The 20846-nt window shown below is 41.6% G+C and overlaps 2 protein-coding genes across 3 annotated transcripts; one reads left to right on the top strand and one right to left on the bottom strand.

The window, feature by feature from the left end:
* Window positions 1–5050: 5050 nt before the first annotated feature.
* RB195_009842 (uncharacterized protein) lies at window positions 5051–20845 on the bottom strand (the record flags this gene model as incomplete). Of its 2 annotated transcripts, XM_064190577.1 has the most annotated exons (21): window positions 5051–5194; window positions 5299–5424; window positions 6159–6281; window positions 6393–6476; window positions 6555–6668; window positions 6982–7041; window positions 7378–7470; window positions 7558–7668; window positions 7724–7885; window positions 7953–8015; window positions 8095–8172; window positions 8377–8466; window positions 8569–8626; window positions 16102–16194; window positions 17321–17472; window positions 17536–17676; window positions 17729–17833; window positions 17898–18011; window positions 18161–18230; window positions 18277–18284; window positions 20840–20845. In XM_064190577.1, the coding sequence occupies 21 exons, from the start codon at window positions 20843–20845 to the stop codon at window positions 5051–5053; spliced, it is 1995 nt and encodes a 664-aa protein (XP_064048159.1). The 2 variants fall into 2 exon arrangements, with proteins under 2 accessions (XP_064048159.1, XP_064048160.1); XM_064190576.1 differs by lacking the exon at window positions 20840–20845 and having other exon boundaries at window positions 18161–18280.
* RB195_009843 (uncharacterized protein) lies at window positions 13265–14762 on the top strand (the record flags this gene model as incomplete). Its single annotated transcript, XM_064190578.1, has 4 exons — window positions 13265–13391; window positions 13735–13876; window positions 14030–14208; window positions 14497–14762. 4 exons carry the CDS (start codon window positions 13265–13267, stop codon window positions 14760–14762), a joined length of 714 nt encoding a protein of 237 aa, XP_064048161.1.
* Window position 20846: the final 1 nt, after the last annotated feature.

The following is a 20846-nucleotide window of genomic DNA, read 5'->3' as shown; positions in this document are numbered from 1 at the left end:
ATGCAAGCTTGAGCAAGGAAATCGGAACGAATCAGGACTGGAGTGCCTTGAAGACAGCGGGACAACCTTTCTACCAGTCACTGTAAAGTTTATTTTTAATGTTTAATAGACTCTGGTGGCGAAGATGTGATTCGACGACTTATGAAAGTGCATTCCATTTTCTAATGTTTGGAAAGCGAAATATGTAAAGCAGATTTATTTGCGAAAAACTGGGATGATGACCAGCACAGAAAACATGTAATAAACTTCGCGCGCAAAGAGCATCAGTGATGGAACTCATGAGTAGTGTTTACTGCTTTGTTCTCCGGGCAGCTCCCGGTAACGGAAAATGCACGTTGACCTGTAGTCAACTGCAGATAACAAGCGTACGATATGAACCACTCGGCTAGAGCTATGGGTCTAACGCCCCTTTCATCACTTGGAGATCAAACCATTCGCCTAGGTTGAGATCATCAATCTGCCGGCTGATTCTAGGGTAACTGCGGTAACTAAGGAAGAGAAATTCCGATTGCGAACACCATGAAAGCGTGAATGGATTGCGTGGTTTACTTGCGATCAGCAGTTAGTGCGTGGTAGAGGGCGCATCCTAGCCGAAACACCATTTTTAGAGGTCTATGGAACTAACATCTACTCCGGCGTGGAAAAAACATAAAAGTAGGAAATGATTAAATCCGATGACAATAATGAACATCATTATACATAGGTGACAGCAGTCTTATCAAAACCTAAATCAGAATTCACTTCAGCTTCGCCTGAAGCGTTATGATTCATCGCAGTAGCGACAGTACCGGAGGAAAAGGTATGCTATTGTTGTGCTTCATGTAGTAGAACTGAAATATGTTGAATACTTCACGTATACTTCACTAAGGTGATCAATGCAGTACTACTAGTAACCCAAGGGGATGGATAGGGACATGTGGTGTGTTATTGTGTATGGTTAGCGTTTGTTTTGTCATGGAATCATTTTAAAATCCCCAAATCCGCAGAGGAAAGCTAACTATGCACTGTCTCACAAAGAAAAAGTGAGACATAAATCCAATTCCCGCAAACTGAAGTATTTAGGTAAACGCACTGTAACTAAGAGGAACTATTGATCTAGCGGAAAACAATGTCTCTTTGGTAATACATACACGAAAAATGGAAATCTTTCACAATTACACAAGAGATGGAACAGAAACTAAATCCCTAAAAACTAAGATCTCCGAGACGACGTAGGAGCTAAACAAGCGATAGAAGTATTGGAAAACAAGCTGACCATGACTATGTAGTCATTTTTGCACTACTTCACAAAGAAAAATCATGAAAAGCCACAAAAAAATAATAAAGAGAGATGTTCGGAGAGTTTCACACGTACCGCAGCGACCTCAGTGTACACCTTCATCGGGGCCTCAATGGATCACCCCGTCACAACGTTCTGTCGACTACTCCCTATTCGGACTCATTGCTGCCTTTGTCAGTTCTATGCTATATTACGGTATATCCATATAGTCCTCGAGATCAGCTCTTGATGGTTATTGAGTTTTCATGACAGTGCGCTCATTCAATAACCTGTTGATAGTCGAATTTAAGCAACAGCCAAGATTGTTAACAAAATTTATTACGGCTAACGTTTCGGCGTTGTCGCCTTCGTCAGAGCCTGGAAAGTAAGAACATTTGCAATATATCCTCTCAAATGCCTCATCCAGAACAAGTCATCATCCCCTAGGATACTACACCCGGAAACAAAAACCAAAAAAGCCCAAATCGTTGTGCCTACCTTAGTAGCCGCGTTGCCGTGATGTTAGCGGATATCCGTGTGGTGCTATCGCTCCGCTGATACTAATTAGGATGCGACCCGCATATGACCCCGTAGATCAAACCCGCAAAGGTCTTGATACAGAGCCAGCTCGTTGGTCACGGCTAAGCACTCTTCCTTTCTATTCATTTTTGGACCTTTTGCATTTATCCAAAACGCTTCCAAAGTTCTGCGAGCTATAATTTCGGGTTCGTACGATAGAATTGTGACAGCTATGCAGAAAGGAACGTTTTCATGACATTGTCTGCGGTGAACTCCGAGGGGAGTTGCTGCATTCGATTGTTTCATCCCCCTTAGATGTTCTTTAATGCGAACACAAAGGGGGCGCCCTGTTTCGCCAATGTATTGATCCCCACATGTTTTGCACGAAATTAGATAGACTACACCGAGACCATGCGTCCCTTCCTTCGAATGGGCATATTAACAGTCTGAGTGAGACAAAAGCGGTCGTACATTCTGTTCGAAAACGATTTGGGTTTTTGGTTTTTGTTTCGGGTGTAATGTCCTGGGGATGATGACTTGTTCTGGATGAGGCATTTGAGAGGATATATTGCAAATGTTCTTACTTTCCAGGCTCTGACGAAGGCGACAACGCCGAAACGTTAGCCGTAATAAATTTTGTTAACAATCTTGGCTGTTGCTTAAATTCGACTATCAACAAGTTGCAATCTCTATGCCAAGATTCAAGGAAAGTCGAACTTTCGCATTCAATAACCATCAAACCGCAGACGGCCGGGCAGCCCCGCCCGTGCTGCTGTGAACTCTGCGCGCAGCCTAACGAGATATCAGAAAGAATTAGAATCAGCGCAATTGTTGGTATAGCAGTACCGGGTAATAATTCCAAGCGGACTGCATGTCTACTTCCCGGCCTCAAATTGGTAATATCCTTTCTTCAGAAACTAGAAAAAGGCGTGCAAACAGGTGTTCAAATACTAGCTAAACGGTTTACTTTATCCGACGTAGAACTCTAATTTTGTCAGAACGATGATGACGTCCACGTCACTTCATGATCGCGCATCATATGCTACGCTAACCGATGTAGAAAAGGACGAGAAAATCTAGTAGTTCGAATACTTTTTCCTAATTGCAGTGGTGTCAAATGAATATGGATGTGAAATCAAGTTATGAATATTTTGTAGGTGAACTGCCGACCCCATTACGAGTTATTAAAACTATTTAATCTCATTAAAGCTTGAATTTGTGTCAAAAAAATGAACAAAACGCGTTGCTAGGGAAATAAAAATCAAATTGTGTAGCAAAAACTTACAGAAAATGCAACTACTTTTAATGGGGAACGGTCAAGAGGTACCCGTATGATGTGCCGCCGCGTATCCAGGAGGCTGATGAGCGTCGTTAATTGCATCGCGCGTCTCCTGATACCGTCATGATCGCTACAGTAGCCAGGCTGCTCCTCTTCTGCTACGTCTTCAAGACGCCCCGCCCACGCCACCCTCCCCACCCATTTCGCCGCGTCTGCCACTCTTACGGCGATTTTTTTTCCGCCGCGCTTACAGCTCTTATGATGCGCTTTCAAAATCGAACGGAAAGGAAAGTACCTGGTGTTAGATGTTGTTCGAAGGTCTACATAAAATGTGCTTGTTAGTTAATATAAAAGAAGGAAAGAATGAAATAGGTTTGTACAAGTGACATGCCATTTAGAAATGCGAATGAAAATGAAATTATCCAGTTTCGAGTTGTTAGATGGAAAGCACTCATTCATCTCTGGGAATGCAAGAGATGTTTCAAAAAATGTCCCACTGATCAATGTTATGCTATCTTCTTTACTATTTTTCGCTTTCTATGGATTTCTTTTTGCTTATCTAGCTGGGTAAAACTGGCATCCAACGATTAAGGAGGCGCGAATAATGCCTCGCAGACATACACTGTACCTAAAGGTATATCTCGAAGATACAAAGGCCTCTGTTCGCCATTAATACACCTAACCTTTCATATTGATGTAATGCAGAAAACAGATAGAAATGAAGTGATGAAACGCTGTTGAAAGAAGTTTGAAGAAACATACAAAGTTTTATTATATAAAACTGTATAAAACGTACAAGCAAGTATTGAAATATGTCAAATATTGGCATATTTCAATACTTGCTCTACATAAACATTATATCTATGTAAAATTTCGAAAAGGTAAAATGTAGAAAGGAGTTAAAGAGTGTATACAAAGTAATAAGCGCATAATGTTGCTGTTATTATAACTGCCGCAGTTGAAAGTTGAACTCGAATTCATTGAATGGCATCGTGACAAACACATACTTATGCACTGCTAGTTTATATAGAAAACTTAGGGCATGAAATGTGTTAAATTATCAGATGTTTGAAAATATATGCGTGTTATTCTTTTCCCTGGAGCATCTTTTTGAAATAATTTTTACTTATTCTTCTCCTTTATTCCCAATAATATGCGCTTAGTTTACTATATCCGTACATCAGAATTCGCCTCGGCAATTCTTCTTCAGTTCTTAACTCCCCCCTTCAAAATTCGCACTATCCACCGCTTCGTCGCGGCACGAAAGTCGCGCGCGGCGTTGGCGGGGTGTAGGTGGTCTCAGGAGGTCGTGGAGGATATCTAGCTGGTGGAGCGGCAGCCGTAATTACGCGGAGGCGCGCGGTGCCGAAGGGAGGACAGGAGCGGTCAGCCGGTTTTCACGGGTACCTCTTATGCAACTACTTTTAATCTTTACTGATCAGTAAAGGTGGGGAAGCGAGAGCCACAAGAAGCCTGAAGTGCGGCGATAGCCGAAACTTCAGTTTGCTATATGTATAGGTGAACAGAAAATGAAGTAGATCTCACCAATGCAGGTCTTCTTGAGTTTTCATAGATCGCCTAATTTCACAAAGCGTTACCGTCAAATACGCGAAGATAGAACATCCATTTAAGTTGATCTCTCAACTTGCAGAAACAAATTGGTGCAGAACATCTTAAATCAGAGCGTGCGGTCACAACTAAACACTAGATTTTCACTCTCCAAAAATCTTCAGAGATTCCAAAAATCTTACATCCTGTCATACGCCGTAGCATCTATTTATACTGAAATTTCCATTGCATGAAGTTTATGTATTAGGCAAGCTTAAGACAAAATCTAACAGAAAACCTCACAAAATAATTCAAGAAGTGACGTAATGCACAAATATGAGGACTTTAATGTAACGAAATTAAATTTGCGTGGCACAGAAAAATTAGACATCCCGTAATAAGAAAAAACAGATCATAAGAAGAAAAGCTGATAAGTACCAAGAATATTATTCTAATCGCGCGCGTTTTGCGTTACAAACTGAGTTCTCAGCGTTAAAAAAATCGGTTATCTCGGCATGACGACTGGTTTGCGATTCACACTTCAAATGAGAATGCTCAGCATCTCGGAACGTGTCGTTAGATAAATTTACCTGAATGGGACATTAAGGACACTATGTCACGGCAAAACAATGTAAACATACCAACCATATGTAACATATTACCATATATAACATGTTCACCATATGTAACATACCTGACCAAGTACGTCGAGCTTTTTTTGAATAAGGGGCCAAATTATATCGTCTGCCGTGTTCCTGGCAATGAGATACTGTATAAAAACGCTGTCCTTCTGTCCCACACGGTGAGCCCGATCTTCAGCCTAAACTTTCTGAATATGAGGCAAAGTGTCATATTTCCATCCCACAATGCTAGATTAAAACAATGTTCAATAAAGTTTTGCAGACAAAAAAAATGACACAAAGCAAAATTATTTACGTTTTTCAGTTCAAAAATTAAGTTTGTTTAATTTCCACTCCGCGGACACTTTCACTGTCTTGGTTAATTCTTTGATTTTCTACATTAATTCCTTGGCCCTCGGTTTGACTACACCGCTATCTTACCTTCTTTGAAAACTGATACCAACGCTGACATTTAAAGCAACCATATTATTCCTCTGCGATTCTATAAATCATAGCTACACAGGTTATTAATTGCAAGTTTATTAGATTCTGGTGCCCGACTTGTCTGCCAGGATAAAAACACTGACTTGACCCATCGGCTAGCCCCCGCAGCTTATTGCATAGGCCAACACCCGTTCATAAAACTTCAACCATCCCACATTGCAGCCAAATGCGTTGGCGCATCCTTTGCGAATTGGTACGACAGAGACTTTATCCTTTATGCTTCAAAGAAAAAACAACTCAGGGTCACCTTGCATAAGCAATGCTTTAGGAAACAAAAACTATCCTACCGACTCAACTAGGGGGAAGTGAAGAAAAGTTAAAACCCTATATTAGAAATTATGTAATTCATTTTCTCTCTCCAAGAAAAAGAAAACAAATCCGTGCAGCCTCATCACGGGATACGCTTCAATTGCACTCATGCTCAGCTCACTTGCAATAATGTTCCTGGATTCCAGTGAAGCTCCGCAAACACGACCACTGATGCTGCAGTTAGAGTTATACCTACGCCAGCAGCCGTCATAGAAAGTATAGCAACTTCCACATCTGCATCCTCCTGTAATCAAACAAATTACGAAATGAATGGGAAAAATGCGATTAAGAAATCGCTTTGAAGTCGCAATTGCCATAAAACGTAACTCGCTTTATACGAGACAGAATGGAATACCTGAAATGCCTGACACAATTCTCCACGATCTTTCGAAGAGGTTTGCCCATCGATTCGTATCGACTTCAAGTTCCGCTTCTGAACCTACAACACAGAACTAGTTCCTTTCAAATAACTGTGCTATCAATAAGAAGAAGCAGATCAGCAATGAAAAACACCTACCTCGACTTGAACTGTGTCAAGAACAATTTGATGATGAGCAAAAATAAGCACCTTCTTCTTGGGAGCATCAGGATAGAAGTAATTGTCAAGAATATGCGAACAAACAGCAGCAGCCTATGTTGGGAGTATGTCATAGAACGGAAAATTATAAGCGATTAGTGACGGAAAGCGGAAGAAAACTTTGGACTTTTGCCCGGTTTGTCCTTAATTTCAAAATTCTTTTACTACTCAGATATTCATATTAAACTACGGAACTCTGTTCTTTTCTAATTGGATTGAGAAATATCCCATCTCTTCGGTCTTTTTCGGTCACATCTACTGCGCCTTTTGGAAGCGTTGCAGTTAGTATTTATAATGTAACAAACTCATAAAGAACTCATAAATGAATAAAACCCTTAAAATGAAATAAAATAAATTAAATACTCACCTTTACAATACCAGTGAGACTGAAGTACTCTAGTAAACATTCGTTTGGACCTTTTCCATCCTATAATCGGCAGTAAATGTATCAAAATGTAGTTTGAGAATGAAATTGAATTTTCTTATGGTGTTGGCGTTATCAAAGCAACTGAATTAAACTCTAGGCAACTAGCCGTTTTTTTTCTGTAAAACCAATAAATAACAGACATAATAGCTTCCATTCAAACTATTAACTTCAATCTGAACAAATGAGGAGATAGTGCAGTCACGAATTTTGCCGTTCCAGAAAAATATGTGCGAATAAGAGTAAGTTCCCATATAGGGACAGTTGCAGACAAACTGAGCAAATTAGTTGCACTCCAAATGAGAGCGAGATACAATAAGAATAAAGATGAACCATTACCAACTGTGTTCGACCATTTGTCTCAAACGCCTTTTTCGCCTTTTGTAAGCTGCTCATCTGAGCATCAATTTTGTCTCCAGAGAGGTAAACAACCTGAATACCAAAAAATAGTAGATAATTCCGTAAAATCAAATGTAAATTCAAGTATAATTAATGTACTATGTAAATTCAAATCGATACCTCCCTTCTTTTGTCTGGCAAATCAACAAGAACCTGCGACTTCAAACGACGTATCATGACTCTCTTTAGTAAGATAGCAGTTAGTTCCTCGCTGTTGGTGCATCCTTTAGCCTTGAAAACGGAGATGTACAAGCTTAGCAAAAACAGGTATGACACGACGATCTACCTCAAAGCAGAATCGACCCTGTTTACCGTCGCAGTAACGAATAGCAAATTGATGAAAATTCGGAAACAGCTTGTCATTCACAAGTCTGATCTGCGAAAATAACTCAGCTGGTCGCGATAACGCAGGAGTGCCAGATAGTAAGATCACTCGAGAAGCCCTCTTCTGAAACTAAGCAAGTGAAGTACTGGCAAGTGTTACATATTCAAATATAGTATGAGTCGAAACAAACCGATAAAGATAAGGCTACTTGAGTACGCTTTGCCTTTCCATCCTTCAACATATGAGACTCATCCTAAACAAAGGCGGCAGTATGTAAAAAATACGAATACCGTGAAACATAAGGAACCGAAAATAGCGAGATGGAAGCTTACAAATATAATAACGTAGTAGCTGGCAGCTTCTAGTTCTTTCTTTTTCAAAACCATCTGGTCGTAACTCATTATGACTACCTAAACAGATACACAACTGTGATCGTCCCATGTAGAAGAGGCAAGTACTGAGACGAGAGAAAATGAAAAAGTTTGCTGCAAAATACTTTGGGTGCTTCGCCTGCGTTTTTAACTGAATTCAATTTATTTTACACTTTAAAGACACTTTTCTTAGACACTTTGAAAATAAAACAAAAAAATACAGGAAAAATCAATTACTGTTACCGTATTTGATGTCCGGACGGCGGGAAGCATATCTGTCCCTTTGTCAATTACATAAAGATTTTGAATGAACGGCAGAAATTTGTTAATTTGCTGAAAACTGGCATTTAATGATATAATGTATTGGAAATTTCAATGAGAAGTGATAGCATTCAAAAAAGCAAAAAAAGTAGGTAAAAACAAACATGCACCCACCAATTTCCATGCACTCTTGACCGAAGATGGACATAAAATCAGTAAAGGCCACTCCGCCCTTAATGAAAAGGATCTAGTTTCAAAAATGCTTGTTTTTTTAAATTTGATTGTTCATGAGGAATTCGTATCAAGTTCTGAAATAAGTGTTGGTTGTTTTTTCTTCGAGATTAGAATGTAGAGGGAAATAAAAAGCTGCCAAGTGTTATATACAATTTGGTAGGGAATTCTCCTTCTACAAAGCTGTTGTTCTTGAGATTTGCATTGCGTAGGTAGAGCTTTGAGTGAGCCACGAAAACTTGAAAAAGAATAGAGGAACATGAAAGAAAAGAGAACATAGACGAAAAAGAACATGGTGAAAAGTAATAAAAACAACCGAGGTATCGAAAACCTCAATAAATGATGGGTTGAAATAAAGGACAGAGGAAGAGGTAGGGAACGATAAGAAGATCAAAAACTGGGAGTAGAAAAGGGTAAAGTCACTGGCGTTTCAATCTATTTGGGATGCGCCACCGCGTCTTTTTGAATTCGTAATCGTTGAGGTTTCGGAAAGCGTATCGGCTTATACAATGATAGGGATATTGCAGGAGCCAGGCGATGTATAAAATCAATGTTTTTATCCTCGCAGACAAGTTTGGTACTAATCTGTCCACTCCGAAGAAATGAAAGAATTGGTTGGTACCAGGGCGATTTCGAACCATCGAACGTGCGGCAACTGTGGAATTCTTACCGACTGCGCTACACCCGCATTAACGCCATTTTCATATAAATATAATTATAACATAGAATCTATTATTCTAGTAGCTTAACTGAGAATCTGCCTTACAAAATAAAAAACGATGTTTAAGAAGAACAACCAGAGAGCAAAATTTGGAAACGCCATGGCCATGTCCTGGAATTCCGTATAAAAGTTCTTCCTTTTGCGTTCGTAGTTTTTTGAACACTAGCAACAAAAATCCTTCTCTTCTCTTAGGTGGACTACAGCTGAGCGCAACGTTAGTGGAGTCACTACACTCATATGTTAGCAATTTTCCCTTTCAGTCACAATGCCACTCTGCTACTAATACAGTCAGCTTGAGACTGCACCACGACGAGTTCAAGGCCCTGTTGCATTTCTTGCCAGATTAGTCAAAGTCGAGTGGTGTAGCGGACAATTCGATTTGACTTTATAGTATTCACCGATTTGCAGCATCTTCTTTTCGTTTTGGGAAATAAAATGAGAAGAAATGAATTTTCCCTTTACCAACGACAATTGGCGGTCGGTATTTGACATAAACTCCCATTTCTCAGAACATACAGCAGAGATACTCCCACGCACTGCTCATATGCTTCATCTACAGCACCCATTTCAGTTTCAGAAGTCTTATTAGGGACAACCGTAGTGATGGAAGACGACCCTCTCGCGTAAGACCCCTCTCCTCAACAACGCTGCTGTGATAGTTCTCCGCTGCTGTCAATTCAATATATTGGAAATTTCGTGTGTTTCAAAAAAGAAAATGGAAAATTAGCCGATGAACAGATGGTAAATGTGAGATTCGGTAACTGAGAGAAACGAAGAATCACAAAGTAGAAGAAAAAACAAATCTGCTGAAATGTTGTTGAAATAAATCTTGGTTGTAAAAGGTTTTTCACTTTTATTCTAATCTATTTGTAGTATAAAATCCATCAAATATTTTTAAATACTGATTAAAGCAAATAAAACGACAAAAAATGGAAGGATGAAGTGCACGGGTCGAATTACAGAAGAACAATGAAAAAACTTTCAAAAAATGTATCAAATATCTTTGTTTCGACAATGTGACACTCCAGGGAGTCAAGTTTTTGAAAAAGATATAAAAACTTGAAGCTACTCCTAAAAGTTGAAGAATTCGATTATACGTAGTTTTCAACAGATTAGAAGTGGATTTAATAGAATTTAATGAGAAAAAAGCTCAGATTCTGACCACATTATTAGGTCTGAAGAATCGCAAATAACTTTGTGATAAGTGGAGGAATATTTCGGGTAGTATTTTTTAAAAATCGCAAATAACTTTGTGATAAGTGGAGGAATATTTCGGGTAGTATTTTTTAAGAGATTTGCGCTGCAATACAGTCACATCGCTGTTTTTGTCTTCTTAGTCTTCTGGTCTAGTTTCTTGGAATTTAGATGGAACAAAAATGGGAAAAACATTTTTCCGATCTTCTTCCCACCAAAATGGCGAGACATTGGAAATCATGTTAGATTTGATGGAGAAAGTCCTCAGCGAAAAAGGATCTGCACAGTATTAAGTTGGTCTGAGTTATGAGACTTTGTTCAAGATTATACACTTTTCGGCGTAACAGCAAAAATCGGGATTTCATGAAACTTCTCCATTCCAGAAAAGAGGAGCGGTGTTTTAATTAATTAATGTCGTATACAGGGACTAAGGAAACCCTCATATGAATTTCTTGTTTTCTGACTGTCTGGCTTCCAGACTGTCTGGGAGATTCAAATTACAAAATACTAGGAGGTGAAAAAAAAACAGCTTTGTGACTGCTTTGTGGGGCATACTTTCTTCTACGAAAAACTACCCAACATACTTTTTTGGTTCTCTTATCAGGAAGTTACTCGCGATTTCCCAGACCTAACTATGTTCACAGATTTTGAGCCTGTTTGAACATCAAATTCCATTAAATCCACTTCTAAATTGCTGAAAGCAACGTTTAATTATCTTCAAACTCTTCATCTATAAGAAGTGGTTTCAAGTTTCTAAGTCTTTGGCAAAAATTTGGCTCAACGGGCTGTTGAACTTGCATGCATCCATTGTCACATTGTCTACACTCCATACATTTTCCAAACAAAATGTTGATGCTTCCATGTTACTGTTCTACGTCTGTAACTCAATATAATATTTTGCAATGTATGTAATTATTTAATACCAGTCTGAATGTCCGGCTAAAGCCGGACTTCAGACTTTCGGTGGTTTTAGCTTCGCTCCCCTTCACTGATCAATGAAAGTTAATAGTAGTAGTGTTTTCTGTAAAATTAGATTTTTTTAAACAACGCTTTCCTTATCTTCTTTATACTATAAATTGAGGCGAAAGATTACGGAGCTTTCCTTCTAAACGCGTCAATTCTTCGTCTGGAGAATATTCAACCATCAGCGACAAAGACTCCTTCGATGCCAGATTAATGTAGATACTATTTTAAAGCATTACTCGAAGTATGGGTATTCCTCCTGATTTCCCCCAATAGTTATCATAGAATGATGTTTTAACATAAATTGACGTGAAAGACATCATCTTACTGATAAAGATACCGTTCCACCTCAGATCACATAAACATCTTGCTCTTATTTAAGCAGCCGTCTGGATGCGTGTTTCCACTTTCTGAGAACGGCATGCTACAAACTTGAGGCGAACAAAGAAGGAAATATGCACACGGAGCAGTCATGACGGTGAAGAGCAAAGCGCCCAGTGGTCACGGCTTTGAAACGGCTGCAACCATTTATCTTTTACGTCATGCACCCTGAGTTATTGTCGGGTCCACCGACGCCGCTGGATCCGTCGCACCCCATATTATGGATATCTGGCGCCGGCGCACCAATCTGACGCCGTTGGACCCGTCGCACCCCCTTCTATAGGTATCTGGCGCAGGTGGACCCGTGGCTCCCCCTTCTATAGATGTCTGGCACCAGTGGACCTGTCGCACCCCCTTCTATTGGTATCTGGCGCCGGTGGACCCGTCGCACCCCCTTCTATTGGTATCTGGCGCCGATGGACCCGTCGCACCCCCTTCCATAGGTATCTGGCGCCGGTGGACCCGTCGCACCCCCTCCTATAGGTATCTGGCGCCGGTGGACCCGTGGCTCCCCGTTCTATAGGTATCTGGCGCCGGTGGACCCGTGGCTCCCCCTTCTATAGATGTCTGGCGCCAGTGGACCGATCGCACCCCATTTTATAGCTTTCTAGCGCCGGTGGACCCGTCGCACCCCCCTTTTTGGATTTCGTGACTGACACACACACACGTGACAGAATAAGCCCGTTATTATATATCATGATCATGATCGTTGAATGTAATATTTTAAAATGTCTGCCTGACATTTTGTAATGATTATCATCCTATCGGGGCCGCGTATACAAGTCTGATTGCTACCTGCTCGTGGTGGAATTGCTGTAACTAAACGCAATCAGGCGTTCGAGTGTACGCATTGGGAGCGTACGAGCTATATAACCTGCACTGCTAACCTGCACTGGCAAAAGATTCCCATATATTGCAAAAGTGTTGTGGTCCAGCAAATCGCCAAAGCCTACAACCTGAATGGTTAGCTGCCTGAAGGAAGCATAGAATCTTTGGCAACAACCATTCGTTTCGTCACGCTGAACTGCCGCACACTGTCGAGTGAACTCCAACAAACCGCCCTGTGTGGAATTTTACTATATCTGCGTGCGTCGTTTGCTGTGGTGCAGGAAACACGCATCAGAGATCGGTCAGTCATCAGTATTGAAGACTACACTATCTACTGCATGTTGATGAGAGGAAAGTAGGTGGCTGCGCGATAGCCTGTGAGGAACGATTACAACAACCTGGCGGAGCGATGTGGCTCAACGTCGTCTAGATGTGCCTTCGTACGACTGCGGAATCGCAGAAGACGTAAACTCTGGGTCGTAAGTGATCACGTACCTACGGAAACCGCTGAGGACAACAGCAAGGACGCCTTTTACGAAAATCAATGTGTTGATGTCTAAAATACTCAACCAGCAGGTGGCCATTATCGGAATCGACGCAAATGCGAAGACGGGACTCGAACAACAATCCGGTGTGCTAGGAAAATGGTATTATCTAGCGAAGCGCACGTCGAAAAACGGTGATCGTCTGGTTGACTTATGTGAACAGACAGGCCTCATCATCGCTTCCACGTTTAAGAGGAATCATCAATGCCATCAGCTGTGACATGGTTCAACCCTTTTAACACCTGAAGAGCAATGCAAGGGGAAGAAGATGACTCTCAAACTTCAGCTTGACTAAGCTCCGACGAGGAACGTGCCTCAGTCAGATATTTGAAAATCCCGAGCCGTTTGGGACGTTGCTTTCAACTCTGACCACCGTCCTGTTCTTCTCAGAATTAAGACACGGTTCCACAAAAGGAACCGAGGTGTACCTCCTCAACCGAAAATCGACATAGCATGCCTGACAGACGAAACATGCAGAGAAAGAAGAGCAGGAAAAGCGTCTTAGAAGGAAGTTGCGCCGTCAACTGCCACAAGATAACGAGTGGACGTCCAAAGGGAAGGAGTTTGAAAAGGCGTGGGAGGACAAGAACCCGCGGAAAGCCTATGCTTTATTAAAGCAGTATAGCGGTAAGATGAAAAGATGTTCTCCAGTTATGAACACTGCTAGTGGAAAAGCTGTCGGCGAAGAAACCCTTCCAATTTAGAGGGATCACTTCAAGACCTTGCTGAACCGGGAGGCGCCGTCAGCTCCTGAACTCGAACACGTTCACAGGCCGACATATGCGATTAACGAGGGACCATCGACCCAGTCGGAAGTTCTGGTCTGTATCCAAAAGAAGAAAGATGGAAAATCTGGTGGATACGACGGGATTAGCGCAGAAATGCTGGAATATCTTACTCCGTCTGGGATTCGTGAATTGACAACGATCATCCGTTCAATATGGATAGACGGTAGGATACTTGACTCGTGGAGACACGCTATTATAATTCCCCTCCACAAGAAGTTATCCGTCACGGAACCTAAAAATTATCTCCTTGTTACATGTTATGTACAAGCTTTCCTATCATTATCCTGGAGCGACTTCTTAAGCATCGCGAAGAAACAACGCCCGACGAGCAAGTTGGCTTTCGTCCTAGCCTATCTACGATTGACCAGGTATTCATCGTTAGGAGAGTGATCGAAATCTAGCAGCGATACTCGGAGCCAATGCAATTAGCCTCTCTGGACTTTGAAGCCAGCTCATCGAGACCGTCTTCTCAACACGCTCCGCGCCGATATAGTACCAAGCAAGTTCGTTCGCTTCCTTGATGAAATGAATCAACGAACAACTGCTGCAGTTCGAACACCAGCCGGATATACAACAACATTCGAGGTGGCAATTGGAGTAAGACAAGGGGCAGCCGCAGGACCCTTCTTGTTCAACTTCGCTATCGACGACATCATGCGAAGAACGGTCGATCAGTGTCCTGCCGACATCAGCACCATCAGGATGCACCTTGACTGATCTCAAGCACGCCGACGATCTTGTTATATTCGCGGAAAACACCACCAAACTTCAACATGTTGTCAATCTTGTATCGAAGTTGGCTGCAGCCTATGAATTACTTCTTCGCCCTGATAAATGCAAGCAGATGTGGATCTCTTCAAGGGAATCAAAGTGGACGGACAACCAATTGAACTCGTCGATGGGTTCTGTTACCTGGGCCGTATGCTGAAGAACAACGGCAGCTACGACAAAGATATTCGGCAAAGATGCGCTAAGACTATCTCCACATTCAACTCCTGAACGAAATGCCTGTGGTCGACTCCCAACACCAACAAAGTCAAACTGCGAATCTACCTATCCGCAATTCGCCCCATCATGATGTATGGAGCGAAGACTTGAGCAGCACCGTCTACGGTGATGGAGAGCCTTGATTGCACGGAAAGGAAGCTGCGTAGAGGGCTACTTGGCTATTTCTGGCCAAGGGTATGCCACAATGAAGAGTTTTACGCGGAAGTCGATGTAACGGCGGATAACACGTGGAAGATATTAACATCTTGCTCCGTCATCAAAATTGGCCACAGAGAATCGTCTTCAAAAAGTTTTAAGGAGTTTGTCGGATTCAAGCTGGAAGAGGCCACCTGGCCGAAAGCGGAAGTTCTGGGCTGAGATGGTGAAAGAGGACCTGAGCACACTCGGCATAGATAGGCAGTTCAGGCGAGACGGAAAGACGTAGAACTGTGTTCGAGGACGACACACCTCGGCGAAGAAAGGGGAAATCACGTGATCAAGTGATGACATCAACCCGCCGATTAGGTCAAGTCAAGTTAGTCATCATCCTATCCTTTATTCACCACTGGCCACTCCCTTACAACCACCTTTCCTCGCGACCCCTTCCTTTACGATCTCGATGGGAAAATCCATCATACGCTTGACGATGGTCCTATCGTCTACACTCAATAAAAAAACACTCTGTGTCCGAAATGCTCTGTTTCATCCACCTGCTACGAAAATCTAATCATATGCAAGAACAAGAATCAACAAAAAAAATCAAAACAGATCAGTTTCGTAGAGGGAGGGATTCTCTACCAGATGTTATATAACATTGCGCATTTTTATTTCTATGTGCATTACTAATAAAAAAAAGGACACGGGTTATTCCTCAACCCAATACTTCACATCAAATTTATAACAATATGGATGTTTCGAAAGTATGAAGCACAATTCTACCTAGAAAAAACCATAAAGTCCGTAACTTCATGCATTTTCAACTAGACTAAAAAACAAACTGAAGACTAAAACAAGCAACTACGAATTCGATACCCTACTGGTCAACTTATAAAGCGAAATGAATACGTACTTGTAATAGCGTGCCAAGGTAAGTGCTTGTACAGATTTACCCAATCCCATTTCATCTGCTAGCAGGATACGTCCTCCTCTCTCGATACCAAACCTGAAATTCAACAAATAAATTAATAGTAGCAGTTTGTTTGAACCATTCTCGGTTGAAAGATATCAGCAGCATAAACGCGAGGTTAAGCGGAACGTTCCAAAGTGAACAAGGATAGCGAATTAAGCGCAGGAAAAGACAATTTTGTGTGTGCGTTCTGAGAAGTTGGATGGTCCGAAGACAGTATTCTCTGTTCTTCTAAAGTGAAGTCTGACTCAGACATCACGTAAATAGGCGGATATGAGTGAATGTGTTCGCATCTACTCACATTGTATTCTGAATCAACCAGATGCAGGGAATCAGGCAACCGAGGGAGGTTCTTTTGGTCGCACTCCTAGCCTCCTCCTAGGGAAAGGATAGTACTTGGTGTTGATCAATCCTTTTGGAATGCTAACGCGTTCGACTTCAATCTAGAATAGCAGAGATTCTTACGGATGTGTGCAGCCTGCACTAGAAGTTGCGCGATGGAGTTAGCGGTTTTGATCGAGACCATTGCTAGCCCCATTCATAATGCAGATCTAGCGGTGGTTTCACATCGTTCCGATGGCTCCACCGCACATCTTCGAAGGCGGCAGTTAGGATCGTGGTGGAACCCTTCTCAGCACGACGCACCACTGCAGCTCACAAAATGCATAGAATTTCTATGTATGTTTTCGTTATCGATAGTATCTTCAAGACACTTCTAATTTCTTCATTTGTTTGCCGTATTTTTTTCTGGAGAGAGTCATCCATAGATGGAATAGTCGAAGCCTCTGCTCCGACCCCCTTCACATTTGGACTGTTGGCGAAGGGCACATCCTCACTTGAGGTCACCTTACGAGCTAGACCCCTACCATCTGAGGAGGGTCTGGCTCCTCTCTATCTCACCCTTAGAGCCATCTTTTTTTGCAGTCAGCCATTTCGCTCCTCCAAAAGAAGAAATTCCGCGCCTGCCCTTGAAACATATTTATGTAACCTGACAGTATTCACCACTAAGTTTACCACGAGCAAGGCAAACAACAAAATTTGTTTAGTGAGACTTGAACCTGGAGAACACAAAGGATAAAAAAAACTGCGAATTACTGATTTCGCTAAGGATGAACTCAATTACGAATACAAAAAAGGACCCAATACCAAAAAAAAAACTTACATTACTCCCAGCCTTTGAAAGGGGAACAGCCTCTCGATCAATGCTGGATCCATGATCAGTGACAAATCCGATGGAACTGGGTGCTTTGCTTCATTGTCAGTTAACAACTTAAGAACGTTGTCAGCAACAGATTCGATCGTAACGTTGACCGCCTATAGATAGAATCACGAAAAGAAATTACATTTGCTCGTTAAAACATTTAAAAAAATGAATACCTTTAATTGCTTGAGGTTTTCCTGACATTTCTTCAGCTCTGAAACAGCTATGCTCCATGTACGATCCTTAGTGTCGTACACACGAGAAGGAATTGACTTTATTGCTTCCAAAACAGCAACATGATAAGGAGTGAAACGAACCTGAAATCAAATGTCAATAACAGACCTGCAAAGTAAATGACAAAAAGTCTACCTTCAGCCTTCCACTTGTGAGGACGCTGAATACTACCTGTACCGTTGATTTGGGCATTTTGGCAGGAGTTGGAGGTTTATATGTTTGTGCTGCGACAGTAGTAGCCTGACAAGAAAAAAAAATGAAAACCACAAAAAGTTATGGTTGCAAAAACGAAAGAGGATATCACCAAGGTAGTACTGGAAAATGGCTTCTGAACACTTGTCGTTGCTTTAATTAATGCAGGTTTTGAGACAGTTGTTTCTTTTTCGGTGGAGAATGATCGAGTATGAAGGACCGCATCCTAACAAAAAAGGTTAATATTATAGTATGAACCAACGCATGTGTACTAAAGTCTCTAAGAGACTACTTGCTTGAAATACAAGTAACTACAACTTTGGAAATATAAAACGGATAGAATGTGCATTAACAAATAATTATACTTCGACATACTTTAGTAGGAAAGATTGCCGCAGCCGCCTCCCTTTTTTTTCTTTCCTCAGCACGACGAAGGGCTTCAGCTCTGTTTGCGGCAATCCGCTTCTTTTCTTCTTCAGTCAGTTCCCGACCCATATCTCTGAAAGTGTTTGATGACGTTACGTGCAAATAGAAACGAAGTGATAAATATAACTTCTTTTTCCTCGTGATTTCCACCTAATTTTGTCAGAACAATCACAAGATTTAACTGCTCTTTGCCGAGCAATTGCAGTATCTCAATCAACCAGATAGTGGTGTGACTGAAACTCACTATATAATAAAGTCAATAAGACCTCATTATACCGTCTAATAGACATAACTGCGCCCTTCACAGTAATCTAAGGTGTTTACCGTGGTTTTTGCTCAAACTGCCACTACATCTCAGCCATTCGTCGGTTATAGTGCAAATCGATAGTCGGGTCAAAACGACATGAAGCACTGCACAGTTGTGTAAACGTCTGCACTTGAAACGGCCTAACTTCGAGCGCAACCGCTACGCTCCACTGCGGTGCAATTCCACGTCAACGTGTTACTATATGTGCTACTATATGTATAGTCAGGTGAACGCTACATGAAACGCGGTGCAATTGCGTAAGCGGTTGCGCTCGAAGCAACGCGTTGGAAGTAGCGCTAGAAATCGATGTGGGACCATCGCAAACTGCAGCAACGAATGGTGTTGGCGATGGTCCCTCTTCGATCGCAACTGCTACGCTCCATCTCATCTTCTCCAGCGCAGATTACGCAACTGCACCGAGCTTCATGTCGTCCTGAACCCTATGCTGTTTTACGACGCGAAAAAAGTTGGACCGCTCTCCAACCTCGTGCGATAATAAGACGACCAAAAGAACGAAAACACTAACAGGACCAAACACTGTGGTCGTCCTCAAGTGAGCCTCTTCAGAACAGCCAGAAAAGATGAGAATCATCCGCTAGATGTTCCCATTACAAAAACAAGAGTACCATTGCTCTTTACTTCTTTAAAATTCACTCATTTACTCAGTTGGAAAGATGAGTGAATGGATATATTTCAAAGAAGAAAAAAGTACTCTCCGACACCAAATTTTCACTGGAAAAGTTTAAATTTAGCAACGGAAAAATATGTCACCTGATCCAACTTGTTTAAAAACCCAGTTATAGATTTCCCTATGGTAATGGGGAAGTCATTCTTCCCGAGCATCCTTCATCGATCGGAACTATGACAATTGCTTGGGAGCAATACCGGAGAATGCGCTAAGAGCACAATTTCTCATTCGAGCTTCATTAGTCATTCTTCCCGAGCATCCACTAGATTCTACTGGATTTAGTGTTTGTATAGACAAGGAATAATGCATCCTGAGTGGATTTTATTTCTAAATATTATCACTTCAAAATAACATAAGAGACATTTATCACTTCCACCAACATGTGCACGTAGGACCACCCACATGTGAACAGCCGTTTCCACCACAACCACCAGAGGAAGCAACGTTAAGAGAAAAGCTATGCCAAACAATCCTGAGGATGTTGGAAGCACTAAGTGCCTGAATGTCACATGAGATCGAATGCTTTCACCTGATGCCAAAGCACTTCAATATTTGCGTCTGCACGCACCATTCCTTCCTTATAAAAGCATCACATTTTCAACATTCTCAACACAACAACATTCTCGCTACAAACCTTTTATGCTTTTGCACTCAATTTTTCGCTTGAAATCCGCTCCAGTGTTACAAAGTTACCTTCGCTTGTTGACTAAAAAAATATTTTTACAGAAATGACACGTTCACCTTCATTGCTAACTCTCTAAGAAGAAGAGCTTCACTGCATTTCACATCAAAGAAGTCCGAGTAAAACTAGCGACTCAGGATCCAGGGGAGGGTAGAGCAAGCGAGAGTCCAACCTCCATCCCAATAGCTCGCTCTATTGCGCCACTTCGACCCAAGTTTATAGCACCAAACTTTGGGCCGTCCTGACTCAACCATCTCTGAGAGGCAGAAAGGAAACGAACAAGATGGATAGTTCGATAATATCTTTATATCCTTACGAAAAATTCATCCTTTCTCATCAGAAATAAATTCGGACACTTCTTGGCAAAACTAGTAATTGATGTGATGCAACCAGTCTAGCGAAAACTATATCGCTGTAATTCGAAGACCACCAAGATAGTAAGAAGAGATGACACTTTGTCACCAGAAATCCTCATGCTTCGATACAAACACAGAAACCCGAAAGGCCTAGTGAAGCACCGAACCGCAGACAATTCCCATGAATTCTGCGTGGAACTTTGTGGGAAACGTTATAAAAGAGCTGCAATGAATCAGTGTTCAGGAGCACTTCATCGACTGTTACTGCACTGGTCTAATTGCGCGCGTTGAAAGAGGTATAGAATTGGAGTAGATACAAACAGCTCTTCTCACTTTGGTAGCAACCCTAAAACGAAACATATACTTTGTCAGAGCTCTACTTAATCAAAGACATTCGCTCACCACCTTCCAAGACCGGTACATTGGCCTAAGTAACTCTTGATCTATCTTGACCGATAACCTACTATATCTAGGATCTATCACTACTACTCTTCTGCTTCATACTTGCTTAATGTTGCGAAAAAAGGTTTAGAGATTTAGATAACTAAAACTAACGAGCAGGACTCATAAGAAACACCAGATAAGGGCCACTCACAGTCATG

Source organism: Necator americanus, chromosome III (genome assembly GCF_031761385.1).
Source record: "Necator americanus strain Aroian chromosome III, whole genome shotgun sequence".
NCBI classification, from domain to species: Eukaryota; Metazoa; Nematoda; class Chromadorea; order Rhabditida; family Ancylostomatidae; genus Necator; species Necator americanus.
The sequence above is the reverse complement of the archived record's forward strand: the minus strand, read 5'-3'. Positions and strand labels throughout refer to the sequence as shown.